Source organism: Myodes glareolus, chromosome X (genome assembly GCF_982192425.1).
Source record: "Myodes glareolus chromosome X, mMyoGla1.1, whole genome shotgun sequence".
Classification (NCBI taxonomy): domain Eukaryota; kingdom Metazoa; phylum Chordata; class Mammalia; order Rodentia; family Cricetidae; genus Myodes; species Myodes glareolus.
Window position 1 is genome coordinate 2,285,379 of NC_142053.1, and position 20,903 is coordinate 2,306,281.

The 20,903-nt window shown below is 47.0% G+C and overlaps 1 protein-coding gene across 1 annotated transcript; it reads right to left on the reverse strand.

Annotated features, from left to right (window-relative positions):
* Positions 1 to 202: 202 nt before the first annotated feature.
* On the reverse strand, positions 203 to 20,798 carry Abcd1 (ATP binding cassette subfamily D member 1). Its single transcript, XM_048457734.2, has 10 exons — positions 19,496 to 20,798; positions 16,131 to 16,311; positions 7,886 to 8,028; positions 7,635 to 7,803; positions 6,313 to 6,407; positions 3,622 to 3,767; positions 3,235 to 3,380; positions 1,865 to 1,949; positions 1,524 to 1,649; positions 203 to 1,437 (listed from the first exon to the last, which is right to left on the reverse strand). The coding sequence occupies exons 1-10, from the start codon at positions 20,393 to 20,395 to the stop codon at positions 1,218 to 1,220; spliced, it is 2,211 nt and encodes a 736-aa protein (XP_048313691.1). The 5' UTR covers positions 20,396 to 20,798; the 3' UTR covers positions 203 to 1,217.
* Between the last annotated feature and the right edge of the window lie 105 nt (positions 20,799 to 20,903).

Consider the following 20,903-nt stretch of genomic DNA (forward strand, 5'->3'; position numbering starts at 1 on the left):
AGAGGGCTGGGGCTTGTTTATTGAGACAGGGTCTCACTATGCAACCCTGGCTGCCCTGGAACTCATTATGTGGACCTGGCTGGCCTTGAACTCAGAAATCCATCTGTCTCTAATTCCCAAGTATAGGGTTAAGGTATATACCACCATGCCCAGCTTACTCCCTAGAACTTCTACCAGACACCAAGTCCAGGAGGCAGGAGCGTACTTTCCAGAGGTTTTTACTTCAGGGGACTGAGGGGGCACCCAGTCAGAGGGCTGAGGGCCCAGGAAAGGCACACAGCGGCAGTGGGGAGGGGGTATCCCACTTGTTGAGGGCTGGCTTAACAGACACAGCACCTCCTATGACCCATCTTTGGCACTGAGCTGGGAACATTGTGCCCTCACTCCTGCCTAGCAGGCAGAGGGCACCCCCAGTGGCAACTGGCAGTATAGGCTGATGAGGGGTCAGGTTTGGCACCAGAGGCTGGGCAGACTGAAGGAACCACCCAGTCACCTCCTGTGCTGGCAGGGTGCTCACGTTGGCAATTCAGACAGCTATAAACTGGGAGTTCAATAAATTAGGTTGTAGAAGGCAAAGGAGTGGGAAGGCCAGGGCTCCATTCTTCTCATGGCTCAGAAGGAACACTATGCCCTTCTGGGGGTTACCATGGGGAAGGGCATGCTTTGGGCCCTGTCTGAGTCTATGCCCCATTCGGCTGTTTCCATGGCTGGGAGGGATATTCTGTGGGACAGGGGCATTGGCTGTCCACCCTAGGAGATGACAACAAAGGGATGGATCAAAGGAACAATGAGAACTTGGGTTTCAGGAGGGATGTGGCCCACAACTACCAGACTTGTCACACATTCTGGCAGCTGGGAGTAAGGGGACAGCTCCTGTTTACTTCCTATGGCTCAGGCATACTGGTGTAGGGTCAGAACTGGGGCCTTCCAAACCCTCCACCCCTTCCTAGAGAAAAGTAAAGGACACATTGCCCTAACATGGCACAGTTCGTGGAGCAGACCTCATGGTGAAGGCTGGATGGGTGCAGAAAGAAGCAGAGTGTCCTCATTCATTTCGACTTGCTCAAGAGTAGGGTCTTCAGGGAAGGCAGGCAATTGGCTAGGAGGTTTGGGAGGGGGAAGGCATGCAGGGCAGTGAGAGGAGGGTGGGAACTGCAGTTTCCTTCATGTGATCCGAGAGCCTGAAGAAGGATGGGGACTGGGGACAAGGTCCCCAGTCAAGTGGGGACACCTGGGACCAGGGGCTGAACTGGGGCTGCAGCCTCGCCAAGGATTTGGCGGAGCTCCTGAAGGCGCCCCTGCATCTTGGGGATGCCTGCTAGCTGCTGCTCCAGGCGCTGCTTCTCCTCAGTCAGGCTTAGGCGGGTTGCAGAGTCCAGCTTCTCAAACTTCCATCCTCCCTCCCCATCAAACTGCAGCAAGTGTGTGTGGTACTTCCTGAACAGGAGAGATGGAAGGCTGTCACAGCTGCTTTCCCAGCTCAGGTGGCAGGCAGCCCCAGCTATAACTCCAAGAACACCTACCATAGGGAGGGCCGATGGGTGATGGACAGTAGGGCGATACCAGCATCTTTGGCTGCTTGGAAGATCTTGCCTTCCACATCAATGCTCACAGCACTAGTGCACTCATCCAGGAGGGCATACTTTGGCCTTAGGGTGGAAGTGGATGAAGAGGAAAGCTGTGGGTTACCCACCAATGTCCAACTTCCTGCCTGTGGCCAGCCACTTGTGAACCATGGCCCTGCTGTACTGGGAGGAGGGGCGAGGCTCCTCCATGCAGTTATCTTCCACCGACTGGGAGCACCCATTTTCCCTCTCCTGGTTCCAAATCACTGAATGTCCATGAAAGGCACTGTAGTGCTCACCTGTGGTAGAACATGCGGGCCATGCCGATCCTCTGCTTCTCACCTCCAGACAGGACATCCTTCCAGTCACACACAGCCTCCCAACCTGGGCAGGAGGTGAGGGGCTCAGCTCAATTCACATGTACCCAGTGGGAGTGAGGGTAGGAGCAGGGTTGCATGAGGCTGATGGAAAGCCAGGGCACATTTGATCCTGGCTGAACTTGTCCACCTGCAGACTTCTGCTCTGCGTCCTCATCTGCCTATAATGCTAATAACTGAACTATCTGGAACAAGTACTGTCTCCCCAGCAGGATTTGGAGAGAGGGTCTTTTCAATTGTGCTCAGGTTGAGGTCAAGAGGGTGGACCCTAACCCAGTGTGACTGTTGCCTTTATAGAAAATGGACATCTAAACAGAGAGACATGTACAGAGGAAAGATGATGTGAAGACACACAGTAAGAAGTTGGCTAGCTATCAGCTGAGCAGAGTCCCTTGGTGTGTCCTTCCTCATAGTCTCTGAAGTAGCTGGCTTTGCCACACCCAAATATATCTCCAGAATGCCAGAAAACAAAGTTCTCTGTTGAAGCCTGTCAGTTCATGGTACTTAGTCATGGCAGCCCCAGGACACCTAATGGGTTGTCAATAAAGAACCTGCCAACACTGCCCTCCACAGGCAGCAGATGTTGAGGACAAAGAGCCCCAGAGATGTTAGAGTATTCTCCTCAGAACAGAAGCCCCTCACTAGAAGAATTGGGCCACATCTCATGGCCTGATGCCACTAAGCACAGGGCACTAGAGGAAATGTCCTTCAACAAGCTTTCTCTTCTCAAAAACACTTTCTCTTGCCATTTGTCCCTCCCTCTTGGGGCTTTCCTCAGAGTCACTCATTGATTCTGCTCTTCACTCACAATCCCAAGCCTCTGTGCAAGGAAGCATATACCTGGCCGGTCATCTTACCCTACCCACAGAAGGGTCAGCTTGCTCAAATGGAAAACTTCTCTGTTAGTTGGTTACTTAAATCCTCAGACTTCCCAATACTTCACAGAGGCAGCCAATATCTTTGTATCCCAAGCCCCAGTTGCAGCCTGTTCTGTTGCCATCTAGCTCCCCAACAAGGTAACTGTAGTAGGTCCTAGGTTGTTGTTGTTCTTTTTCTTTGACAGAGGGTCTCTAGGTAGCCAATGAGGCAAGTGCTCTGCTACAAATCTTTTTTGGCATCCAAGCAACCTGTATACCCTTCCTCCCTGGCAGGCACTTTGAATTCCTGAATGCTGAGGTAACTCTTGTCCCCTGGGATTAGGGGACAAGGCCAGAGGTAGGTTGGCAACAAGTTCCCCATTAAAGTCCCAGGACAAAGGGTGAGTGGTGTGTAACCCCATGCCCTGCCCCTACCTCCCTCCCGTTGCAGGATGTGGCGAAGATGTACGATGTCCAAGATGGCTTCCAGCTGCTGCTCCGAACAGCCCTTCCTCCGCATATCCTCTGCAGAATCGGGATAGATCACTTGGTCGCGCAGGGAGCCCACGGACATGTATGGCCTGTGGGAAAAGCTGCATGTCCACTGGGGCAAGGTGGTCCTGGCCACAAAGCTTTCCAACTGTTGACATACCACACCCAGGCACTTGCCAAGCTAACATGTCCATATACTCACACGTGTGCATGGACACAAGTATGTGTATCATCCTTATTTGTGGACATGAGTGTAAGACCCATCATCCCACTCTCCTACTGCACAGATGGGAAAAGGTGGGGAAAGACACAGAAAATGGGTTAACTCACCTCTGAGGGATATAGAACATGCGCTGGGGTGGGGGCTTATAGAGTACACCACTGTATGTGGGCCAGAGTCCACCCAGGATTCGGAACAGTGAGCTCTTGCCGCAGCCATTGGGGCCTGTGATGAGCAAGTGCATGCCTTCTTCCACCTGTGGAAGAATCAGGGCATGGCATCCAGAGCTTCAGTCTCTTTCCCCATACCCAGAATCAATGTAGCCTCCTTTCCAGTCTCATAAAGCTTTCTACATCTGGGATGGGGATGCAGCTCAGTTGCAGGGTGCTTGCTGAACATACACAGACCATGGGTTCAATCTTCAGTACCATATAAACCATGTATGCTTGTAATGCTAGAACTTGAAAGATAGAAATAGGAAGATCATAAGTTCAAGTTCAATTCAACTTAAATCCTTGGCTACACAATAAGTTCAAGGCCAATTTGAGCTACACCAGATCCTGTCTCAAAAAAAGAAAGAAAGGAAGGAAGTGAGTAAGATAGGAATGAAGAAAAGCAAGCAAGCTAGCTTCCTTTACTATACAAGGCTGGCAGGTGGGAAGGGTCTTGCTGTTGCCTAGGCTGGTCTGGAACTCAGTCTTCCTGCCTTAGAATCCCAAGGGCAAGAATTTTAAGTCTGTGCCACCAAGCACATTCTTTTTTTTTTTCCTTAATTTTTTTTTGTTTTGTTTTGTTTTTGAGACAGGGTGTCTCTGAAGCCTTGGAGCCTGTCCAGGAACTCACTCTGTAGACCAGGCTGGCCTCGAACTGAGATCCATCTGTCTCTGCCTCCCAAGTGCTGGGATTAAAGGTGTGAGCCATGAACCCCAGCCACCAAGTCCATTCTTGATTTCTTGGCAAGTGGCTATAAGGCAACAGGGATGGGGTCCAGTATGCAGAACCTCAGCTGAATGCCAGGTCTAGCATATAAGGGAATGGACAAGACTTGGTTCTGTCCCCTAAGGCCCTAACATGCTGGATAGCACAAGACAAACACAGGGGCCTTATTGGCCTTTAGGCCCCAGAATAGCTGAGCAATGGAGTTCTGGCAGCCGTGGCAGAAAGGAGGGGTTAGTTCATTTAGTGTCACTGCTAGCTAGGCAGAGACACTGGGTCACAAAGGAGACACAGCACTCTGCAGCAGACGTGGCAAGACCATCCCCAGCACTACCATCCTCAGTCCCTTCCTTCTTTCAGTGTGGGTGTTTCCTTATCTGCAAGTGATAAGGGTGTCGCTGCACAGGGCTCCCAGGGGGATCCAGGTTCCAGCCTTTGATTTACCTTGAGCAATGTGACAGGTTGACCTGTGCACCCTGGATTTATCTGAAGTCCTATGTCCTACTGTCTCAGAGTGGAAACTACATTGCACATGAAATTAGCTAAATGGACACTAAGGCACACTGGAGGGAAGTGTGCTAAATCCAACATGGCTGGAGTCCTTACAAAAGGTAAGATTCAAATAGACACACACAGAGGGGTGCGTATGTGTGTGAGGATAGAGGCAGAGAGTAGGGCGATACAGCAGAAACCCAGGAATATTAAGGACTGTCTAAACCAGAAGTCAGGCAAGGCCTGGGGTGCACATTCTCTCCAAGAAGGAACCATCTTACCCCTTGAAGCTAGACTTCACCAGAATATGGAAGAAGTCCATTTCTGGTGATAATGCTGCTCGGTCCAGGGGGCTTGTTTAGGCCCCAGGACACTCACCAGCATAGGCAGTTGGTTCTGAAGGACAGGAGTGGCAAGAGGGTTTCAGGCTCCCTCAGGGCCCCTGCCCCACTCTTCCACCAGATTCCTTGGCAGCCTTGTTCTCAACCCAGGTGCAATCTGCTCATCCAGGCCGCAGTATCTTCGATTTTTGGGCAAACCAGGAAACTACCTACCTTGGGTCCATCAGGGACCATACCATTATGTTATACTGTTTAGAGAGGAGACATATTCTGTACACTGCCTCAACTGGCTTTCTAGGATCTTGCTCTTCTTTAGGCTCAACCCCTCAGTGAAGGCCAAAAGCCGATATTCCACTTCCTCTTGTATCTGTTCAGCTTCCTCCCTTGTTGGGACAAGGCAGGCCCAGGTCCCTTTGTCTCTCAGCCCCTAATTCCAGTTGTGCCTACCTATGCTTTGAGTAAAAGCTTTACTGGGTTCCTCTCATGAAATGATTATCATTCTTTGGTGGCTCTTATTTTTATTTTTTAGTTTTTTGGAGCCTGTCCTGGAACTCATTCTGTAGACCAGGCTGGCCTCAAACTCACAGACATCCTCCTGCCTTTGCCTTTTGAGTGCTGGGATTAAAGGTGTGCACCACCATACCAAGCAGTGGGTAATTTTTGAGGGCAGCCCACTCTCTGATATATCTTTGGTTTCTAATAGCTCAGACTTCAGGGAAGCCTTGTGGGAAGAGCGAATGATCAAACCAGGAACACTTTGGTAACCCTTGGACAATCCTGATAACTGTTAGTGTCGTTTATCAGCACTCAGGCTGCTATTGCTTCAGAACTCAAGGTCAGAGTCATGTTGGTCTCTCAGCTTGACCGTGGCCCATCTTCCACTCAGACCTGAGGACAATACCACCATTGATAGCTAAGCAAGATGCCAAGGGCTACAGTTCACAGATGCAGGTGGCCACATAACCTGTCCCCAGGTACTTGGCTTAGACTGGTTAGTATTTCAGATTAGGTATGCTCCTTCACTTGACTTACCCTGATGTTGAGGCTGGCCACCACCACCTCTCCTGTGGGTGTGATGATAGGGATGTTCTCACAGATGATCCCCTGCTCCACATCCACCACTTGGCCTGTAGAGAGACGGCATGGAAGGATAGGAACACAGCATTTTCCTGCTTTCCTATGCTCACCCCTTCTCCCTTGGCACAGGCTTAATCTACCTCAAGAGTAGGCCCTTGGTTCTTAAATAGAAAGGTGTGGTCCAGGGCCCTATGGACAAACAGAGGTCTTCTAACAAGTTAATAACCCCAGAGTCAAGTAGTATGCCCTCAGTTGTTTCCTTTTGGTCCTCTGGAACCCAAGGCATTGAGTGGGTAGTTTTTTCTTTTTCTTTTCTTTTTCTGTTTTTTGTTTGTTTTTCAAGACAGGGTTTCTCTGTAGCTTTGGAGCCTGTCCTGGAACTAGCTCTTGTAGACCAGGCTGGCCTTGAACTCAGAGATGCTTGCCTGCCTCTGCATCCACTGCCCAGCTTGAGTGGGTAGTCTTGCCCTGTGACAACCTCTCTTGGAAATACTGTAAGATTAGCTTCAATGCCTGGGCTCCTCTGCTCTAGTGCCCTGACTCCTATGAACTGGCAGCTGGGTGGACTTTCTTTTGTGCTTGTGCTCTGCCTTGACTTTCTTTTTCTTTTGTTTCTTTTTGAAACAGGGTCTTATACTATAGCCCTCACTGGTCTGAAATATGCAGCAATCCTGCCTCAGTCTCCCAAGTACTGGGATTACTCGCTTATGAATGTAAATATTTTATTTATTTACTTATTCATTTATTTAATTTTAGACAGAATGCTGACCTTGACACCATCATGTGTGCTTTATGTAGCAGCAGGGATTGAATTGAGGGCCTTGTGTATGCTAGGCAAACACTAACGGAGCTATATTCCTAGCCATGCAATGCCCTTTTTTTTATTGCAATGTTGGGAAATGAACCCAAGGTCTCATACATGTTAGGCAAGTACTCTACCACTGAACTACACCCCTGTCCCTCACTCACTGACTTGATTTATCTGTTTGCCTTGTGTGGGTGTGCGATATCCAGCATTAAGAGTTCAGAACCCCCTCTGTCTTAACTGGCAATCCAAACCAACACACTTGGGAGGGTGTGTCAGCAGCTGAACTGGTAGTCAGTGGTTGGAGAAGGAAGGCGGCTGGCCAGTCCCCTCCCAAGTGACCTTTCTGGCAATGAGTGCTAAGTGGATGAGACAGGGTATACAGGGCTGCTTGAGTGTTAGGGTGGTAATGTGAAGAGACAAAGCAGTGGGCAGGAAGGCAGAGGAAGCACTTTACACAGAGGGTACTTACCTTGAATCTTCAGGGGCCCCTCTACACGGACACCAGACCGTACCATGGCCCCAGGCCTAGCCTGAGCCTCCTCTAGATCTCCAGTCCTCTTAAAACGACAGTGTTGGACATCTTCAAATACCTGGAACATCTCGTACACCCTGGCTGTATAGCCAGCTAGCTCTGTCACCTATAAAGAGGGTGACATGGGCTCAACCCCAACCAGTTTGGGAATGGGAAAGTGGGCAGGGTGGGAGCTGCACTGGGGTTACCTCCTTGTAGGATGACATGATCCTCTCAGTGGCATCTGCAGCAGCTGTGAGGAGGTTTCGGGCAATGGTGAAGGCTTCTGTGCGCTCACTGACCAGCTCCTCCTCCTTCATTTCTAAGGCTGCCTTCTTCATGGCTTCTGAGTCTACAAGCCAAGGTTGGGGGCAGAACAGACAGTGGAAAGTCAAGGCCCACAATGGAAAGATAAGCATTGTGTATACCATGTTATGACAGGCAGATGTAATAGAAGCACATATGTTCTCACAGCATAAATGAAAACTGACTCAAAGGAGAAAATGGGTAAAATTTGCTCTTGGATTTTATTTCTTGGCTATGAGTCTAGAAACACAAGCAATAAAAGAAAAGCAGATCAACCTGAACTTCAAAATAAATACTTTTGAGCACTGTGGGACATCATCAGCAAAGGGCAAAGGCAACATACAGATGGGGAAAGAATACCTGTAAACCACATGGCTAGTAAAGGTATAGTCCTCTAAAACTTTTCTTAGCCCAGAGCAGTTTAGCATCTGGGTTGTGGAGGCAGGAGGATCTTGAGTTCACAAAGCTATATATGCCAGGTGTGGTAGTCACACCTATAATCTCAGTTCTCTGAAGGCTGAGGGAAGAGGATTGCCACAAATTCAGGGCCAACCTGAGCTATATAGTGTGAAACATTGTTTCAAAAAATCAAAGATATATAAAGAGCAATAAGGTGGGTTGGTGAGGTGGCTCAGCTGGTAAAGATGCTTGCCACCAAGCCTGATGACCTGAGTTTGATCCCCAGGATCTGTATGGGAACTAACTCCCAAAAGTTATCTTCTGACCTCTATGTGTGTAGTAACATGTGTACTTTCTCATCTTACTACCATAAATAAATAAATAAACAAACAAACAAATGTCCTATCAGGGAAGCCGGAACAAAGACATAGGTCAGGCAAGAAGTGGGACCCCCACCCATGTCTGGGAGGAGATAAAATGGAAAAGCACTTGGCAGTTCTTTACAAAGCTAAACAGTGAATTATCATCGGACCTAGGAATATAGGCCTGGTCTATAGTGCAAATTCAAAAACCAAAAATAAATAAAAAAAGGAATGACAAGAAATGCTGGGATATGTACGGACCTCTTTTATTTTTTTGTGCAGGAATGTAAATGGATAGAGCTACTATATCAATCACTGTGGAGGATCCTCAAAAAACCGAAAATAGAACTCCCATATGACCTATCTGTACCATTCCTGGACAAACACCTAAAAGACTCTAAGTCCTACCACAGAAATACTTGCACATCCATGTTTATTGCTACTCTATTCACAACAGCCAAGAAGTGGCAACCAGCCTAGATGTCCATCAATAGATGAATAGATAATGAAAATGTGATACATATACACAACGGAGTTTTATTCAGCCATAAAGAAAATGGATAGAACTGGAGATCATCATACTAAGCTGAGTGTAGCTGCGCACAGTGATAATAGCTCACACCTTTAATCCCAGCACTCAGGAGGCAGAAGCAGGTTGATCTCTGAGTTTGAGGCCAGCCTGGTCTACAGAGCAAGTTCCAGGACAGGCTCCAAAGCTACCCAGAGAAACCCTGTCTCAAAAACCAAACAAACAAAAAAGAAAGAAAGCTGAACACAGTAGCGGTGCATGCCTTTTATCCTAGCATTTGAGAGACAGAGGCCAATCTGGTCTACATAATGAGTTCTAGGACAGACAGAGCTACATAGTCAGACCCTGTCTTAAAAAAAAACAAAGTTGAGCAGTGGCGGTGCATGCCTGTAATCCCAGCACTGGGAGGCAGAAACAGGTAGATCTTTGTGAGTTCAAGGCCAGCCTGGGTTGCAAAGTGAGTTCCAGGACAGGCACCAATGCTACACATAGAAACCCTGTCTTGAAAAACAAACAAAAAAGAAAGAAAGAAAAACAAACAAACATGTCTTTATGAAATTTTTGCTACACACAATGAATATATAGTTAAAAACAATTATAATAGGCCAGATGTGATGGCATATGTCTGTCTCAAAAGAACAGAGAGAGAAGAACTTGTGGTATATGTGTACAATGAAATATTAGTCAGTCATAAGAGGGAACAAAGGACTGGTTCACTTCCAACATAGATGAACCTTGAAACAATTATGTTCACTGAAAGAAGCCAGACAGCAAAGGTCATATATCATATGATTCCATTTTTATGTGATGTCTGGAATAAGCAAATTCATAGAGATGGAAGGCAGATTAGAGGGTGCCAGGAACTGATTGAGGATTAGGAGTGACTGATAATGGATATGGAATTTCCTTTAGAAGTAATCAAAATGTTCTGGACTTAGATAGTGGTGATAATTGCGCAATTGTTAAAAAAAAACGATATATATCACCACTTGACTTGAGGTGTGTGTGTGTGTATCTTTTTTTTTTTTCGAGACAGGATTACTCTGTAGCTTTGGAGCCTGTCCTGGAACTAGCTCTTTTAGATCAGGCTGGCCTTGAACTCACAGCTGAGGTATATTTTTTAAAAGGCTGAATTGTATGGTTTGTTCATCACATCTCAATAACATGTATTAAGAAAAGGAGCTGAAGCTGGGCAGTGGTGGCACACACCTTTAATTCCAGCACTCGAGAGGCAGAGGCAGGAGAATCTCTGTGAGTTTGAGGCCAGCCTGGGCTACAAGAACTAGTTCTAGGACAGACTCCAAAGCTAAGAGAAATCATGTTTAAAAAACAAAAAGAAAAAGAGAGAGAGAGAGAGAGAGAGAGAGAGAGAGAGAGAGAGAGAGAGAGAGAGAGAGAGAGAAAAGAACAGGAGTTGTAGGGGCTGGTGAGATGGCTCAGTGGTTAAGAGCACTGACTGCTCCTCCAGAGGACCTGGGTTCAATTCCCAGCACCCACATGGCAGCTCACAGCTGTCTGTAAATCCACTTCAAGAGAATCTGACATCATTATACCAATATGCATGAAATAAAGTTAAATAAAGTTTAAAAAAAAAAAAAGAACAGGAGTTGTAGAGACAACTCAGTGGTTAAATGCAGAGGATCTGAGTATGAGTCCCAAAACTCATGTCGGGTAGCTTCCAACTACCTGTCATTCCTGCTCCAGGGGATTCAGTGCTTCTGGCCTCTTAAGGCATCTGCACTCACATGTACATACTCGCCTCCACATACACATAATGAAAAAAAAATGAGCCACCAAGCATTGAGTTTCATTTCTTAGCTTAAGTACCTCCTATCACCTAGAATGCCTCTACTTTCTGTTGGGTACCATATCAATCCCACTTTCTGAGCTTTGTTTCTTAAATGTGACTTTTCTCCCCCTGACCTTGCTGTCTCCCCCATTCTCCATCACATCCTACTCTGTGGTCTCTAACCTCCTGTCAACAGACATCTCTGATTTGTTACAAGAATCACTCCTGTCTAAAGCTACATTTTTGGTCACAGTTTACATTCCATAGTCACACCCTTAAAGTCTCTTTAGTTGACAATTTCGACTTTCATAACCTTGCGACCCACATAAGAGTAAGGGTTTAAGAAAATATTATTAATATTAGTATGTATATGAATATGTAATACGTGAGTACATGTGTATAACAGCATACATGTGTGGGTGGGAGTACAACTTTGTAGAATGGGTTCTATTTTTTCACTTTTTTTTTTCACTTTTTTTTTTTTTTGAGATAGAGTTTCTCTGTAGCTTTGGAACCTGTCCTGGAACTCGCTCTGTCGACAAAGATGGCCTTGAACGCACAGAGATTCACCTGTTTCTGCTTCCCCGTGGATTCCCACATGGATTAAAGGCATGTGCCACCACCACCCAGCTCTCTTTCCACCTTTTTTTTTTTTTGGTTTCTCTGTATAACAGAGATCTGGGTGCAATCTGGGTGCCTCTGCCTCCTGAGTCCTGAGATTAAAGGTGTGCACCACTACTGCCTGGCTTCTCTTTCTGCTTTTTGAAAAACAATTTATCTCTTTTTATTTCATGTGCATTGGTGTTTTGTCTGCATCTATGTCTGTGTGAGGGTATTTGATTCCCTGGATGAAACAGGAGTTACAAACAGTTGTGAGTTGCCATGTGGGTGCTGGGAATCGAACCCAGGTCCTCTGGAAGAGCAGCCAGTGCTCTTAACTACTAAGCCATCCATCTCTCCTCTTTCCACTTTTGTGTGGGTGCCAGAAACTAATCAAATCACCAGGTTTTCAGGGCAAGCATCTTTTACTTGCTTGCTATTTTGCCAGCCTCAGAACAAGGTTTTCACACATGAAACCTGGAAATGATGGTGGGGAACATGAAGTAAGCCATCTTCATGGGCCCTTGGGTGCAGATGGATAAATAATGAAGGGCTGGATAAGTGGATAAATAATAAAGCCCTGGACAGGACCAGGATTCTGGGGCTAATGCTGTGGGAAGAGGTAACCAGGACATACATGACCCTCAAGCGATTTAATGGCTGGGGCTGTTCAGGGAGGAAAAGGTACAAAGAGTCAGCTCTGAAAAGCTGAAAAGCCTGAAAGGGAACAGGATGAATGTCTTTGGGGTTTGGCCCAGGAAATGGGGGAGGGGAAATTAATGCGCTAAGGGTGTGGTGAGCTAAGTCTAAATAGTTCCCTTTCTTTTTTTTAAACTTAATTTAACTTTATTTCATGTGCATTGGTATAATGATGTCAGATCCCCTGGAACAGGAGTTACAGACAGCTGCGAGCTGCCATGTGGGTGCTGGGAATTGAACCCAGGGCCTCTGGAGGAGCAGTCAGTGTTCTTAACCACTGAGCCATCTCGCCAGCCCTAAATATCTCCCTTTCTACTGTCTTCAAAGACATAACTACAGTAGACAGCTGAGACATTAGCCTTCCTTTTTCTTTGTCAGTGAGACAAAGAAAGGGGGTCCACAATTCTTTATGGCCAGGACATTAGGAGAGCTGCTAGTGCTTTCTAGAAGCAGACTGTCCTAGGACCTTTGGAGTTTAGGCTTGGCAGGAGGAGTAAACAAGATACTGCAGCCACACCCCTTTTCCCATCCTGGGGCTACCATTACAGGACAGCAAAACAAAGCTTATCTAAAATCGTCCCCAGTGGTAAAGTATCTTCCTTCAAGGCTTTCTTTGAAGTACCTGGAACAGCACTTGCCACATCTCCACCCTCATCCAGCTCAAAATAAAAGGTGAGGGAGAGAAACCACACAAACAAGTGACCTATACAGAGAGGCAGTACTTGGGAGAGCAATAAGGCATAGCACATAAAGGTAGCCAGAAAGAGTTAAATTATTTAAAAAATTCAAGTTGGACATAATAAAGAAAAACAACAGGTGACCTGGAGAATTACCGAGAAACTGAAAAGCCGAAATATGGTTCAGTGGTTAAGAACAGTTGCTGTTTTTGGTGGTTTGAATAAGCATGGGCCCAGTAGGCTCATATTTCTGAATGCTTGGTCCTCAGTTGAAACTGTTTTGGAAAGAATTAGGAAGTATGGCCTTTTGGAGGAGATGTGTTAAGGAGGGTGTGTGAGACCAAAGATTTAATTAAGCTTTAATTTTACAGGAATTCCGTTTTCCCTAAAGGCCACCTGGTAAATAACTGTGCTTTGACCCTGGCTCCGGAAATGTGCTGCCATAGCACATTGGAACAGATACCCCAAAATTGGCCAATTAAAATGATAGGGAGCAGGGCCATAAAATTTAATGAGGTCCAGATGTTCTTGGGAGGCATCTTGTCTTTGAAGATACCTTGTCAGTTATTAATAGTCCTTTGTTAGGTTTTCGTGCCCCCAAACTGACCAGTGGGTTCAGAAACTACCTTATCTTATGTACTCCTCACTCAATCCCAAGATGACAGGACTCAGAACTCCCTTGACCATGTTTCCCTTTTAAAAGTTTGCCCCTTTCCCCCTTCCCCAAGTTCAGGACTGCACTTTGCTCACCCACTGTGGGTGAGGGAAGTGGATGTGGTGGAGGTATAGTCCAAACTTGAGCTCGAATATAATTAAAAACACCTTCATGTAATTTGTGTCAGAAATCCAGCTCTAAATTCATTTGGGGATCAGAAACTTGGGCATAATAGGTGAGGGTGGGCTTTGAGTTTCAAAAGCTCATCATGACAGGTTCAATCTCTCTGGCTCTCTGCCTCCAATTTGTGGGTAAAGTGTAAGTTCTCAGCTACTGTTCAGTGCCATGCCTGCTTGTCTGCTGCCATGTTCTCCATCATGATGGTCATGGACTCATCATCTTCTGAAACTATAAGTGAGCCCCTAATTAAATGCTTTCTTTTATAAGTTGCCTGGATCAAGGTGTTTCTTCATAGCAATAGAACAGTGACTAAGACATTGCTCTTGCAGAAGACCTAGGATTGGAGCTTACAACTGTCTATAACTCCAGTTCTAGGGGATCTGATGCCCTCTCCTGGCTTCTCCAGGCATCAGGCATGCACTTGGTACACTTGGTATACATGGAGGCAAAACACACATATACATAAAATTAAAAAAAAATTTAAAAAGAAAACATGCATATTTGAAGAAAATACAAGTTTGATACATGAAAAGCAGAATCCCATACCTAAACATAGTTTACTAAAGCTGAGGAATGCAAAAGAGAAAGAAAATGAGAAAGGTATCTGTAGAGAAAATGCATGGCATTTATAATTAAACTCACAAAGAAAATTTAATAGCTATGTAAGAAGGGAGAAGACAATGAAACTTTGTCAATGACTGGAATAAATTAACTTTCCACTAAATTTTTATGCTTAACCTAACTAGTTTAGGAATAAGAGTAAAAGATAAAAAGAGTGAAAGATATTTTCAGACAAGCTAAGTGAAAAAGACCCCATGAAACTGGGCGGTGGTGGCACACACCCTTAATCCCAGCACTCAGGAGGCAGAGTTAGGCAGATCTCTGAGTTTGAGGCCAGCCTGGTCTACAGAGCTAGTTCTAGGACAGCCAGGGCTCGAAAAATAAAAAACAAAAACAAAAACAAAAAACAAAAGGAAAAGAAAAGATGATACCCATTTCTTTCTCTTTTGCATTCCTCAGCTTTAGTGAACTATGTTTAGGTATGGAATTCTGCTTTTCCTGTATCAACCTTGTATTTTCTCCATATATGTATGGTTTTCTTTTTAAATATTTTTAAAAATTTTATGTATATGTGTGTTTTGCCTCCATGTATGTTTGTGTACCAAGTGCACGCCTGGTGCCTGCAGAAGCCAGAAGAGGGCATCAGATCCCCTTACTGAAAGAATTTTTTAGCTTAGCCAGGCTAAGTGTAATCCCAGCACTGGGGAGGCTGAGACAGGAGGATGGCCAAGTTCAAGGGTCGTCTGGGCTATAAAGAGAGACTCCATTTCAAATCAAAACAAACCACAAAAAGAAAGAGTGAACTTCTGAAAATGTCTATCGGAAGGGATGACTGAAGGAAGGGAATGCTGAGCAGAGAAATCAGTATCCATGTGGGTGAATTTACATACACACAAAGCCATAATAGAGAATGAAAGCATGATAGTCAGGTGTTCTGGTACTCACTAGTAATCCCCAGAACTCAGGAAATGAGTAGGAGGATCAACAATTCACAGTCATACTCAGTTACATACTGAGTTCAAGGTTATGCTGAGCTATAAGAGACCTCTCAAAAAACAAAACACATAAACAAAACAAAAAGAAAAAACCCACAAAACTAAAATTAAGGCTGGGTTGTAATAACAGGTGTCATGGAGGTTGCTTCTCCAGGTAAACTAGTCTAAGGCTTGGGAGGAGGAGAGCTATTAATTAACCTGAAGAGGTTTTCAAGAATGTATGTTTACCTTTTCAAGGGCAACCTCTGAAAGGTGAATGAATAAACTGTAAAACAGTAAGGGAACAAACAGAAATAAAGACAAGCTGACCACCACCAAAATGACAGGCAGGGCAGGCTTCCTACTCCGTACAAAGATGTCTGTCTACCCTTGCCATTTATGAGAACCATTTGTTGGAAAAAATGAAGGTTGGGTCATGAAAGGGCTTACCTAAGCCACCCTATGCTTATCTCCAATTAAAACTGGGCTGAGGACAGGTAGATAAAGGGTATGCACATGTGGAAAAGTGGAGTTCCTAAGTTGTGGTCCTATGCTAGGCTTCTGGGCACCAAGGACCATGAGATTCATACCTGGCAGCTAAGAGCTCAGAGGAATGCCTGACTTCTGATCATCTCAAGGCCAGTAGGCTCAGTGCACCCACATAGAAGGGGAAAGTGGGCTGCCTGAGCTCTGGGCCCTAGTCCCTGAATCCTTGGCTCTTACCTGACTCTGCATAGCCAGTTGCTGTAATGATGGGGACAGCTACCATTAGCAGGCCGGATGCACTCCATACATATTTCATGAGGAACTGTTCCAGCATGACATACCATAGGCGTTCCAGCAGGATGAGGTTGATCTGTGAAGCCAGGTCTTGATAGGAGTGCTGCAGTAGTGCCAGCTCCACCTACAAGGACAATAGATATCCAAAAGTCATGGGACAACTCCTTGGGGGTGATAGTGAGTCCTCAAGTACAGCCCACATACATACTATGCTGTTTGATGGCCATAACGCCAAGGGATTGGGGACTATACTTGTGGTAGGGCCAAGTCTCAAATAGGGGTGATGATAAGGGACTGCCTGATGTTATTGGGCAGCTCTTGTCCTCTCTTTCAATTACTGCTGTGGTTGGATCTTTCACCACTCCCTCTCTGTACCCTGCCTGGGCAGATCCAGGCCCCTGAGGGCAGCTTCCTTTCATCTGCTGACCCCATTTCTTTGGGCTCCCTCCTAACGCCTCCCTACTCCAGAAATCATGAGCAAGTTTTTCTACCTTGAACTAAGCAAAGATCAGCATGGGAGAGCAAATGATAAAGCTATTCGTTTTATGAAATTCAGTCAATGGTCTTAGTCTACTCAGGCTCCCTTTCCTGCTACTTTTCTTTCTTTCTTTCTTTGTTTCTTTCTTTCTTTCATTGTTTGAGACAGGGTTTCTCTCTGAAACAGTTCTAACTATCTTGGAACTCACTCTGTAGACCAGGCTGTCCTCAAACTCACTGAGATCTTCCTGCCTCTGCCTCCCAAGTGCTGGGATTGAAGGTGTGTGAGCCACTATCGCCCAGCTCCTGCTACTTTCCTAGGACTCTTTGCTGTGAGAAAATTACACTGAATTTTCCCACTAAAACAAGGTGAATATACGCTCAAATATGGTGGCAGTTGCAATCAGACAGGCCTCAGAGAAGTCTAGAAGTATTGGGAACTATTCATGGCAAGGTGACTGGTGTTTTAAATTGCTCTGCCTCCCACCGCATGCCCAGTAGGGCACTGGTTGTCAAGTGTTTTCACTTCTTTCTCCATTTTACTGACACACACTTCATTGTGTATCTTCTCACATCTATTGTTGTACACAGAAACAAAGAGACCATGTGCCCTGCCTAAACTCATATTGCCTGGAGGTAGCAAGCAGTGTAGGAATGTGGACTGAATGGGTTGGGCTGTTAAGAGAACCAGATTTTCATTTTGTTTTGAGGTATGGTAGATGGAATTTAGGACCTTGGCCATTCTAGCCTTGGGCATGCTAGCTAGGTGAACACTACCACATTCCCAGGCCTAGAGAACCAGACTGCTGTTATTTTTTTTTCTTTTGTGACAGGGTTTCATTATATAGCCCTGGTTGGTCTGGAATTCTTTTATGTAGACCAGAGCCAACCTCAAATTTGTGGCAATTTTCCTGTCTCTACTTTCCAAGTGCTGGGATTACAGGTATGTACCACCATGCCTGGCTTTTTTGTTATTTTTGAGACAGCCTCACTATGTGCCCAGAAACTCACTATGTAGTCCATGAACTCAGAGTCATCCTCCCGCCTCAGCCTGATAACCAGATTCTTATAAACTTAGAAACTGATTTAAGATTTACTTTGTTTTTTTTCAAGCAGGAGGTTGTATACATGTATATGTATACATGTGTATGTACACATGCATATGCACTATCTGAAATTCTAGCAAGAATATAATACCCTGTTGTTTGCCAGCCAGCCAGTTAATTCCCTTCTGTAATAAATTGATGACTTGAATCTAGACACCTAGCTACAGTACATTAGTCAGTGGGATTAGAGTGGGACATGTGCCTGTACCAAGGCAGTCAATCTACCCATGGTGACCCATCATATCATACAGTTTAAACAAACAGACTAAGGGTGTCCCAGAAAGTGAACTCTATTGTTGAATGTGCTATTTCCTGAAGCTAGCCCAGAGGGAGTCTTTCTAAACACCATGCCCTTTCTTTTGCACGTTCTGCCTAGGCCTACTCATATAGCCCAGTTTTCCTCAAATCCAGCCTCTCATTCCTGAAGTGAGTAAACCACCTTGAAGTACCCTGGTAATCTAGGTTTGTGCCTTGAGGTGGGAGCACTGTCAGCTAAGGTTGATGGTGTAGCTATAGGTATTGTGCCAAGTGCCTCACCCAAGGCCTGGCTGCTTGCCAAGACCCCTGCAGTCCAGTATTCAGGAGAAGAGAATGGGAGAGGGGTTATAGTGAGGGTGAGGCACTTTTTCTTCTAATCTGAAACTTGACCTGGACCAGAGATGTCTCTTTTTGCAGATCGCAGAGAAAGATCCTTTCCAAAAGTCAAGGACAAGCCTGATTCTTTACAAGTCGTGCAGCCAACCTGACAAGGTCCTGGAGCAAGTGGTTACCTGACCCAGGAAACACAGAGACCTTCATGAAATAGGTGCTTGTGTCCCTCCCCCGCCCCCAGCACTAGAGAACCGAAACTAGTTGCCAGAATAAGGCCTGAGGCAGCTGCAACCACAGGCATAAGGAAGGGGAGGGGCTGCCACAGAATGAGGCTTGCACTGGCCTCAAGTAGCCTTTCCCGGTGTCTGAGGGCTCTCCTGGCCACAGCCCAGCTCACAGTGGCTGGAATCTGTGCGGAAGGGCGGCTACAATGGCAGTGGTGGTGGGGGAGCTTGTCAGGCCTAGCATGCAGTGGCTGAAGCTAGGTCAGGCATCCCTAGCCCTGGGAGGGAGGGCAGGTTGCTTGCCAAGCCTGTCGGTCACTAACCAGGCCTGCCTGGGGCTCTGACAGCCTTGACCCTGAGCACCAACACCACTACAGCTGCTGTGCTGAGCTCTGACCCTCTGCTTGGGCTGAGTCATGCCCATAATACCAGCCAGCCCAGCCAGCTAACTCCACTGGACGCTGGCCTTCAAAGGGCTCAGAGATGCAAGAGACATTAGGTAGCAGGCTGTGTCCTACCATCCGGGCTCCCAGATGGTAGGAGTCTAATTTCTCCCAGCTGGTTACAGGAATGGTTGACTGCAATACTGGAGTGAGCTGAACCAGTAGTATCTCAAATCACTAGAATATAAAAGTTCAAGTCCAAGACAATTTCACCCAGGAAGCAGAAGTAGCCTAGAGGTTTCAGGCAGCCAGCGCCGGGAAGTTCCCACCCAGTAGTGCCATTTCTTCATTTCTGCACCTTCAGACTACAGTCATCCAAGGTCTACCCCAAATTTGTCCCAGTGCTTATTTACAGCTTTAACATTAGCCTGAGAAGGCCTTAGGCTTTCCCTATGGCTTATAGCTGGCTGCTGAGGGTCTCCCAGCCACCGCCTCTCCTATATAAGCAGCATTTCAATCTGCCCCACCTCATGACCCCCATAGAAGGCAATTTCCTCTGAGTTGGCCACCACTCGAGAGTGCATGTAGCGCAGTTCACCCTTCCGCCTTGCCTCTTCTGCCACCAGCTCTCCAAACTTGGGAGAGAAGGCTCGAAGCACGTTGGCTGTTAAGAACACCACCAGGCCAGCGATGGCTGAGGGCCAGGCTGTGCCAGCTCCTCTGGAGCGGGCAGCTCGAAGTAGAGTGTAGGAGGTCACGGCCACGTCCAGTAGTGGCTTGGTCAAGTTGGAATAGAGGTGGGCTATAGAGGCAGCAAAGGCTACCACATCCTCTGTCAGAGACTGGTCAGGGTTTCGAAGCCGTCCATCCATATTGCTTACTCGGTAGTAAGTCTGCTGGGAGAAGTAGAGGCTATAGGCATGAGCAACTAGTCGGCTTCGGAAAGACAGAGCCAGCTGGCCCTCTAGGTAGCGGATGGCACTGTTGATGAAAGTGGCAGGAAGGGCGATGAGGAGCCACTGCAGCAGCTGCCAGCTAAAGGCCTGTGGGTCCTTACGTACAATGCAGCGGGCCAGTCTGCCGTCCAGGCGGGCCACATACACAGACAGGAAAGTTCGGCTTACCAGGGCAGCAGAATGCAGGGCCAGCAACCCTGTTTCCCGGCATAAGACTCGGGGGAACAGCAGCCTCAGGAGCACCAGGAGCCGCTGCAGGAATACTCGGTTCATACCAGCCTTGGCTGCTGTGGCCCCAGAGGCCTCTTGCGTGGACTCCCCAGCTGGCACCTGAGGGCCCCTGGCAGGAGTCAGACACTGCCGTACTAGAGGGTAGATTTTGTGGACTCCATAGGCTGTGAGTGCCAGAACCACAGCTGTGCGCTTCAGCGTGGTCACCCTCGAGGACCGTGGAGTGGAGAGCACCGGCATGTCACCTGGACTGGTGGGCAGGCTGAGGGCTGGTACTACTTACTGCCCAAGGCTGCAGTTGCGGGCAGATGCTGGAAGGGCTGTTGCTTTGATCCAGGGCTCGTTGTCTAGGCAACTGGAAACCCTGAAGTGATCCCTGAGACTTTAGGCCCCTGGGGTGGTGCTGGGGCCCCTGGATGTTGGTTTAGGATCCTCCAGGGTCGTGGCCTCTTCAGGCAGCCCAGGTGGAGGAAACAGGCTTCCCTCTCTAGATAATCCCTTAGCCCCTGAGGTCAGCTTCGAGAGATCTTAAGCAAAGAGGCTGTCTCTTCCGCTCCACCTCCTCTTACTGCTTCTCCTCCCACCGCCTTGTGACGCCCCTCCCTGGGGCAACAGGCGTGTTCGTCCGCTCGGCAGCTCGGCTGAAGCTACAGGGACTTGGCCAAGGCCCCGAATTCCCACCCACCTTCCCCTCCCCAAGGGGAATGGGGTGGAGTTGGGGCAGGAGGCGGAGTTCGGGCAAGGGGCA

Coding starts and splice junctions, on each gene's coding strand:
- Abcd1 (XM_048457734.2), bottom strand. CDS start 20,395: ATGCCGGTGCTCTCCACTCCACGGTCCTCGAGGGTGACCACGCTGAAG. Junction 16,312..19,495: donor CCTTCTATGGGGGTCATGAG/GTGGGGCAGATT, acceptor TTGTCCTTGTAG/GTGGAGCTGGCACTACTGCA. Junction 1,438..1,523: donor ACCCATCGGCCCTCCCTATG/GTAGGTGTTCTT, acceptor TCTCCTGTTCAG/GAAGTACCACACACACTTGC.